The sequence below is a fragment of the Cydia splendana genome, chromosome 20 (assembly GCF_910591565.1).
Source record: "Cydia splendana chromosome 20, ilCydSple1.2, whole genome shotgun sequence".
NCBI lineage: Eukaryota > Metazoa > Arthropoda > Insecta > Lepidoptera > Tortricidae > Cydia > Cydia splendana.
Genome location: NC_085979.1, coordinates 4,438,674 through 4,448,046, shown reverse-complemented (window position 1 = coordinate 4,448,046; position 9,373 = coordinate 4,438,674). Strand labels below are relative to the sequence as shown.

Sequence of the window (9,373 nt, the reverse complement as noted above, 5' to 3'; positions counted from 1 at the left end):
TTTCACTATAGCATTAATAAGGTACAGATAAAATTATTATACAGTAAATTCTTGCACGATCAACATCGATTTAAAGCCATTGCTACAATGATCTACACACATGTAGTTTTAAATAAGCTAAGGGCAGTAGAGACCTATTTTAAGTAAAATTTTATCATGGCCATTTTGACTCGGACAAAATTCAGAAGGATTGTTACTACTGTCATAGAATTTGAATACGACAACAAGTATATAATATAATGATCACAAATATGTTTCATTAAACACACTACGTAATGTTATGATCGACTCAATCTGTCCCCTTCTCTCCTCCTTCTATTGAGCAGCAGGAAAGGAGAAAAAAGATGGTTTTTATTTCATTATTAGAGATTAAAATAGTGAAGATCCCACTGGCTTCTAGCAAATAACCATAGACATGACCAAAAATGTTTGCAAGGAATTGGGTAAATATCTAACTAGTCCTATTTAAACGTATACTTCATTTAATATTACATCAAAAACCACAATCGATAGTTATTTATTGTGGTTTTTGAATATTTAAGAAAATCATTGTTTAATAGCTTGCGAATAATTTTAGGCGTTGCAATAATTTCTGTCAATACATAATTGGCCTGCTTTAAATATATCTAAATAGACAAAATTTTGGTATTTCCAGAACAAATTTGAAAACATAGACGATCACTTCTTAGACTTGGCTAAAGCTTTTGATATAGACAAAAGTTATCACTTTAAACTTGAAAAAAAAATGTGCTTATGGCATTTTTTAGTAACTTCAGCTCCTTGATCAATAACTAACCAACATTTTTAATAAATATCTCATCTAGTTAGGATTAAAAAACATTGCTCTGGGATCCCGCAAGGGACTATTATTGGACACACAATTATTGAGCAACTGTTAAAAAAAGGTAAAATATTGTATTTTACTTCATGATCTATCCATGTCAAATAAATTTTAACAAATATACAATTTATCTCTGAAAATTTTATCTACTCAGATATATTTGATGGCTTTAATAATACCGATTTGAAATATTTCATTAATTCCAATTCAGTGGGAGGTCCACTAAACTAATTGCGTCATGACAATGAAATTGCTTATGATAGCCATGATATCACGACAGAGGAAGCGCCATGCGAACTAACCGATTTGTAGTATAATGAGAGATCTTTCTATTAAAAAATATATACAAAAAAATAATCATCAGGTCATATAAAGAGGTGCTTATTGTTAAAGCGAGATATAAAGACATGTTTTAATAGTTGTATATTCCATTCACAACTGAAATTACAGTTTGGATATTATCGGTCATTATTAAACCGATTATCATTAAGAATTAAATATTTTGGCAAAAAAAATGAAACTAAACACATATTGACGAATACCTGAATACGGTTTCTAATAATTTTATGTGTCTAAAAATTGATAGGTGAAATTCTGAACTATTTTGGTGTATTAGAAAACCAGCGCCGTTGACCACGCTAATCATGCCAGCTGCATTGCTGAGTGGATACCATTTCGGCTTCGCATCTCTTTTTCTACTGTTTTGTTTATCTTTCCCTTTTATTTGCTATTATGTATTATTTGTAAGTATTGGTGTTGTCTGAATAAACGATTTCTATTTATTTTATTCTATTTTGAAATTTATACATTTTTTAAGTCATCTCTCTCATAATACTATATCGGTATCAAAATTGTGGGTAGATCCCCATTATTCACAATAATTCCAAAATCATGCAACATTCCAAGATGAAGGACGACACTGAAATCGGCAACTACATTGTCACGAAGCAATGCTAGTACAGGATAAATTCACGTTCATGGTTTTAGTTGTGAGTCTGTGCGTTTTGTATTTGTTTTAAGAAGTATAGCTACTGACAAAAGATACTTTTTTATACAATTTCCATTTCGGGAGAAAACGGTTTCCACTAACTATTAACTAAATCGTAACATATCACTTTGATTTTGATGTCAGTCGCTTCAGCATAATATATTCTAGGTTTATAGGTTTCGCTTTAAAAAAAAAACATTCAACCTAAAAACCTAGTCTTTCATTGTGTCAATTATACTAAAAAATTATGGAGAATAAAAAATATTTAGAAATGGAAAAACGTTTTCTCTTTTTGTATGGACGATCACGTGCTAAAACTTCCCTCAGTAATCTGTTCCCCGTTACCGCAAATTGATAACACAATCCTATTAATTAGAGCAGCAGAATCATTAAGACTAAAAAGGATAGCATTTAGAGAAACTGTGTTATCAATTTGTGTTTTTATCTGACACGATCATTTTGTTTTTAAATCATATGATTCTAAAAGCCTGATTATGATTACATTGATTACACATATTACTTAGAATAGGAATAGGAATGCCTCCTATATTTATTTTACTTTCTCCCGAAAATACCCCATTGTATAGACCCCATTTCCGTTTTTCTGGGAGCTTATTTAATTAAGTAGTTTTAATCTCTTTTATGAATCTAATATTTGTGAGTCCATATAGTGATTCACTAGTGAGAGTGTCCTACGGATGTCCACATCATATCATTACGATAGTTCGTTTTCGATATTTCAATTGGCCCATATACCTACTGTTCATTTAATTGAAGTTTTAAATTGTTGAAGTAAGCTAAACCATTTTTTCTTCACACAACCCCTGTAGACTCACAACCAAAACCCTCAATATATAATCTACTCACGGACGCAGGTCGGCAGCTCCTTGGGTGCCCAGGCGCCGTCAGCCTGGCAGTAGCGTTCGGCCTTGCCCACCAGCTCGAAGCCCTGCCCGCACTGCACGACGGCGCGGCACCCGAACGTGTGGCAGTCGGCGGTTACCCAGCCGTGGGGGACGTCGCCGGGCTCGCCGCAGGAGCGGGCTGGAGAAGGAATGGGGTATTATCAATAAACATTAGAGAGAGAGAGCTTGGTGACGTAAGATGGAAGCCCTGCCCGCACTGCACGACGGCGTGGCAGTCGGTGGTTAGCCAGCCGTGGGGGACGTCGTCGGGCTCGCCACAGGAGCGGGCTGGAGAGGGAATGGGGTATTATCAATAAACATTAGAGAGAGAGATTGGTGACGTAAGATGGAAGCCCTGCCCGCACTGCACGACGGCGTGGCAGTCGGTGGTTACCCAGCCGTGGGGGATGTCGCCGGGCTCGCCGCAGGAGCGGACTGGAGAGGGAATGGGGTATTAGCAATAAACATTAGAGAGAGAGATTGGTGAAGTAAGATGGAAGCCCTGCCCGCACTGCACGACGGCGTGGCAGTCGGCGGTTACCCAGCCGTGGGAGATGTCACCGGGCTCGCCGCAGGAGCGGGCTGGAGAGGGAATGGGGTATTAGCAATAAACATTAGAGAGAGAGAGATTGGTGACGTAAGATGGAAGTCCTGCCCACAGTGGAACAGGGTCGGACAGGCAGACGCACGAGTGATCCTATAAGGGTTCCGTTTTTTCCTTTTGAGGTACGGAAACCTAAAAACCGATCCTTTCGAATTTTTCTGTTCGGTTTTGCTACTACAAACTTGGTGACATTGTCCAGTAAAACTCTATTTTCAACTCCTTCTGCTTTTAATATTAGTTGTAAATTGTTTTAGTAGTACATTTTTCGTCAGAAGCGACACTTGTGCCATCTGGTGTCAAGTAGCGGTACTGATAGTTCCACTACTTGACGTTAGATGTCGACTACGAATAACGCGCGTTTTGGTAAGAAAACTGATGTATGGAGTTACCACTCTTTCTTTACTTATAACTATGGAGTCTATGGTCTCTATGGTATAACAGTAGTTTTCGACGGGACTCCCTCTGGTCGCATAACAACTTTTGTCATATTTGAAATTGTCATAACACTTTATGCATAAAATTGTAAGTCATAAAAATCTTCAGTCAGAATTATTCCTGAGCATAACTGGGTTTTTGTCATAAATGAGTTGTCATAATTTTTATAGTCATTAATTTAATTCGCATAAAATTTTAAGTCATATGCTTGATATCCATAATTGTTTTTCGTTCGAAGTATTGCAGTGCATAGTATTAATATAGACATAAAAAATTAAGTCATATATTTATAGTGGTCATAATATGTTTTGACATTGGAAATGTCTTTTCGTTCGCTCCAGTATAGGCTCCGATTTCAAGAAAAAGTGCGATCCCGTTATATCTCGGAAAGTTGTGAAGATATGATATTAAAAAATAGGCTCAAAAGACGCATAATCACGAGAGCTGTAAGGTGCAAAAATAATTATTCGAGAAAGTCAAAAACAAAAAAAGTTATGGTCGAAATAGTGAAAATAAAATAATTTTTTTTCCGAATTTTTGATTTTGGTGCTCGATAATTTGGAAACGAAGAATGATATCAAAAATTTGAGAAAAACGGCTCTGGACAATTTAGTCAGCTACAATTTGAGCCTAAAACAAAGACGATCGGGTTAAGGGTTTGCCCTGTAGCCTAACCTTTAAATAGTCAAAAAGTCAGAACGACATCTTTCACATGACATTTATGACTTCATGTTTCGCAGAGTTCGTTATCGGTGTTTGTTGTGAAATGGGAGAGGGAGAGGGAGAGGGAGAGGGAGAGGGAGAGGGAGAGGGAGAGGGAGAGGGAGAGGGAGAGGGAGAGGGAGAGGGAGAGGGAGAGGGAGAGGGAGAGGGAGAGGGAGAGGGAGAGGGAGAGGGAGAGGGAGAGGGAGAGGGAGAGGGAGAGGGAGAGGGAGAGGGAGAGGGAGAGGGAGAGGGAGAGGGAGAGGGAGAGGGAGAGGGAGAGGGAGAGGGAGAGGGAGAGGGAGAGGGAGAGGGAGAGGGAGAGGGAGAGGGAGAGGGAGAGGGAGAGGGAGAGGGAGAGGGAGAGGGAGAGGGAGAGGGAGAGGGAGAGGGAGAGGGAGAGGGAGAGGGAGAGGGAGAGGGAGAGGGAGAGGGAGAGGGAGAGGGAGAGGGAGAGGGAGAGGGAGAGGGAGAGGGAGAGGGAGAGGGAGAGGGAGAGGGAGAGGGAGAGGGAGAGGGAGAGGGAGAGGGAGAGGGAGAGGGAGAGGGAGAGGGAGAGGGAGAGGGAGAGGGAGAGGGAGAGGGAGAGGGAGAGGGAGAGGGAGAGGGAGAGGGAGAGGGAGAGGGAGAGGGAGAGGGAGAGGGAGAGGGAGAGGGAGAGGGAGAGGGAGAGGGAGAGGGAGAGGGAGAGGGAGAGGGAGAGGGAGAGGGAGAGGGAGAGGGAGAGGGAGAGGGAGAGGGAGAGGGAGAGGGAGAGGGAGAGGGAGAGGGAGAGGGAGAGGGAGAGGGAGAGGGAGAGGGAGAGGGAGAGGGAGAGGGAGAGGGAGAGGGAGAGGGAGAGGGAGAGGGAGAGGGAGAGGGAGAGGGAGAGGGAGAGGGAGAGGGAGAGGGAGAGGGAGAGGGAGAGGGAGAGGGAGAGGGAGAGGGAGAGGGAGAGGGAGAGGGAGAGGGAGAGGGAGAGGGAGAGGGAGAGGGAGAGGGAGAGGGAGAGGGAGAGGGAGAGGGAGAGGGAGAGGGAGAGGGAGAGGGAGAGGGAGAGGGAGAGGGCCTTTTTGTAACCAAAGCATGAATAATAAATATGTATGGTTGTGAGCAACCTATGAAGCAAATATTACTTTAGTCATAAATGTCATAATCGTATAAAAGAGGAGATCGAAGGAGAGGAGCCCCCTCCAGTAGGAGAAACGGTTTTATAAAAGAAACTAATCATAATAGGTAGGTTAGGTTCGTTAGGTTTCTTCAGATGCCCGAAGGGCAAACTACGCAGAAATAGGAGCCCCGCGTGAGCGGGGCTCCGTCGAATTAAGTGTTTGGACGGATATTAGGGAAAAGGTTTTTTTCGAGAAGTTGTTGAGAGGCTAAAATTATGTAAACCATTATGGTTGAAAATTATTATGCTACAAAACGTTATACGTAGAAACATTATAAGTATCGATAACTATGCTTTTAGCTGGTATGACATTTGATTCATTATAATCAAAACCTATATGCACAAAAAATATATGACAACTGCTGAGAATGTCATCAAATATTATGGCTAAAAATGTATGACATATAATAATATGACTTTTAATTTGTATGCGCAATGATGATTATGACACAAGTTGTTATGTGCATCAAAGATATGACCTAAACTTGTATGCAACACAATATGGACCCGTTTTCGACACTCACGCTCAACGCTGATATCAGGGCCGTACCACGAGGCCTGGTTGTCGATGGCCAGACACTTGGCCCTGAGAACCCGTTGGTCACGTAGCCGGTGTGGCAGTGGTACTGCACGGTGGCGTCGAGGTCGAAGGTCGCCTGCTCGGGGAGCGCCGAGTGGCGGACGTGCGAGATGGTGGGGCGTTGTGCTATCTCTGTCACTCGCGAACTAGCGATTAGACCAACAGCACTAGTGCTGTCTCTGTCACTCTTCACTGTATGCGCGAAGCGCATATAGCACGAGATCCCAAGCAATAGTGCTATCTCTGTCACTCTTTACTGTATGCGCGAAGCGCATATAGCACGAGATCCCAAGCAATAGTGCTATCTCTGTCAGTATTAACTAGCTTGAGCCTTGCTCTGGTAGTGCTATCTCTGTCAGTGTCATGTGATGTACTCACGCTCGCAGCTGATGTCCGGGCCGTACCACGAGGCCTGGTTGTCGATGGCCAGACACTTGGCCCTGGGGAACCCGTTGGTCACGTAGCCGGTGTGGCAGTGGTACTGCACGGTGGCGTCGAGGTCGAAGGTCGCCTGCTCGGGCAGCGCCGAGTGGCGGGCGTGCGAGATGGTGGGGGGTTGCAGGCAGTAGACTGGGGGGAAAGTGCAGGGTTGAGTGCATGGTCAAATACATATCAAAGGGTAATAATAATAAATAATATATTCATGTTATAAACAACCTAACTTAAGAAGAAAAATAAATAGAATGTATAAATATTATATTTTCCTTTTGTAGTTGCATAAATAACGCATTTGACATTCCAGTTTGTAAATAAGCTGAATAAACTTTCAATAAACCGACACTAAAAGCCATTACGTTAATCAAAACCGAATTCGGCCGAATACTCATTCGCATAAAACATTTTAATCTCCATTCCATTCCCAAAAATCTACCTAATTCAACCGCAAACGAGATTTCATTGCGGCCCGTGTAATTCATTCACAAAATTACTAGTGCTGTGAAAATGTACAATTTATATTTCTGTTAATATTTGAAATATTTCCGGAAATATTATTTTGAATCCGGTACCGTAAAACAATCCAAATATACATATTTAATTACACAAACGGGTCTACCGCGATATAATTTCATTGTTTTTACCTTAAATCTTTCCGTGACCACAGTGAGTGGTGCAACTCAGTTGAAACGTTGGAATTAAAGGTAAAAACAATGAAATTATATCGCGGCAGACCCGTTTGTTTAATTAAATATGTATACAAAACGCGAAACTATAGTACAGTGGGTACTACAACTATGGTCTACAAGTTTAATAATAAATTACCTAAGTACCTATCAGTACGTCTACCATCAGTTTTGACATTGACATATACGCTCACGTCTACGTAACATACTTTCTATGCATCTCGCTCGTACTCGCATATGCGAGCAATAGTGCAAGCGAGATGTACAGAAAGTAAATTACGTAGACGTGAGCGTTATGTCAATGTTAAAACTGATGGTAGAGGCTCTGGGTCAAACACAAAACTGTGTTCAAGTTTATCCTTTAGACATACCCAAAGGTTAAGGGCTATGAAGGTTAATTTTCTTATTCAACCCTTATCCACATGAAAAGGTACTCCTTTTGTTTGGATTAGCATGATAAAATCATTATCTACATGCCCACAAGCTGTTAACTACTGTCCACAGGAAAGAAAACTGTACAGTTCTAAGTTTCAGACGCACAAGTTTTCTATGATGTAGTATCGGTCGTGTATAGTTAGTGTATTTGCTTGAAAAAAAAATATTTAAAAATTATCGAATACTAGCGACCTGCCCCGGCTTCGCTCGGGTTAACAAACTATACACCTAAACCTTCCTAAAGAATCACTCTATTAATAGGTGAAAACCGCATGAAAATCCGTTCAGTAGTTTAGAGGTTATCGCGAACATACAGTCACACAAACAGACAGAGGCGGCGGGGTACCTTGTTTTATAAGGTGTAGTGATTTCCTCGACTGTAATATATTACCAGTAGAGTAGCCCATTTCCCATCACTATTAACAACCAATATGTCTGAACATGTCATTGCATTTTCAACCTTATTGTAACGAAATTCAGTTCCTGTTTAACTGACAAATTTCATCAACCGGATCTGCTAATACTCAAAGAGAATTCAATTCTATTCGCCAACATACTAAGTCCAATTTTCATTAAGAGCGCTATTACATTTCGGCGTTGAGCGAGTTTAGGTATTTTACGCGCTGCGGCAGGCCGTGCGAGCTCAGTATGCCGATCCCTTCTACCACACTCGCACTACAATGATGGATTAAACATTCTTGATCCTTCGCGAAGCATATTGAAATCAACCATAACAACACTAACTGTACTTAACTTTTAAAGTTCTAAAACTGTTATTTGGTAAGTACGAAAATACTAAATGCAGTGCAAATGTACATAGGGGCTGTTCATAAATTACGTCATCTATTTTTGACGATTTTTGACCCCCCCCCCCCCTACCCCTCAAATCATCCAAAAATCAAGCTTCGGATGAATCTGTTTCCTCCTACGTCATGTTACCATCATCCGATGTCCAGACCCCCCCCCCCCCCCCACTCCTCCCATTTGAAACGACGTAATTTATGAATAGCCCCATACTCGTACTTATGAAGGTATATTACTCGAAAGAAATTATAGGTACCTACTCGCTTATTTACATGTTTCGTCATTGCATTTGGTACCTATAGGTTGTAAAGTTTGTATCAACGAGGGTTTAAAAACGAACTGGTACTGAGGATCTGATGACAACTAAACCACTTCGTGTTTAGGCACGTTTTATTCATCTCAACAAGATCTTTGACACAAGGTAGTACTCAGGGTCTGACGATGGAGCGCGAAGGTGGCGACGGGTACCTGTCTATCATCATCAGCTCCATCATCAGACCCTGAGTAGTATCTTATGTCAAACATCTTATTGCGACGAATCAAACGAGCCCAAACACGAAGTGGTTCAGTTACATGGTAGACTGGTACCCGTGGCCACAGTCCAGCTCCATCATCAGACCCTGAGTACTAACTTGTGTCAAAGATCTTGTTGCGACAAATCAAACGAGCCCAAACACGAAGTGGTTCAGTTACATGGTAGACTGGTACCCGTGGCCACAGTCCAGCTCCATCATCAGACCCTGAGTACTAACTTGTGTCAAAGATCTTGTTGCGACGAATCGAACGAAGCCAAACACGAAGTGGTTTA

The 9,373-nt window shown here is 41.6% G+C and overlaps 1 protein-coding gene across 2 annotated transcripts in view; it reads right to left on the bottom strand.

Moving 5' to 3' along the window:
- Positions 1-15: 15 nt before the first annotated feature.
- Positions 16-9,373, bottom strand: part of LOC134800789 (protein lev-9-like) — a 208,112-nt gene continuing 198,754 nt past the window's right edge. For both annotated transcript variants that reach the window (XM_063773342.1, XM_063773341.1), the window contains 3 exons: positions 6,584-6,775; positions 2,697-2,873; positions 16-315 (listed from right to left, as the gene is read on the bottom strand). In XM_063773342.1, coding sequence (XP_063629412.1) covers positions 290-315; positions 2,697-2,873; positions 6,584-6,775 — 395 coding nt within the window. In that variant the 3' untranslated portion in view covers positions 16-289. The remainder of the gene's footprint in view (positions 316-2,696; positions 2,874-6,583; positions 6,776-9,373) is intronic.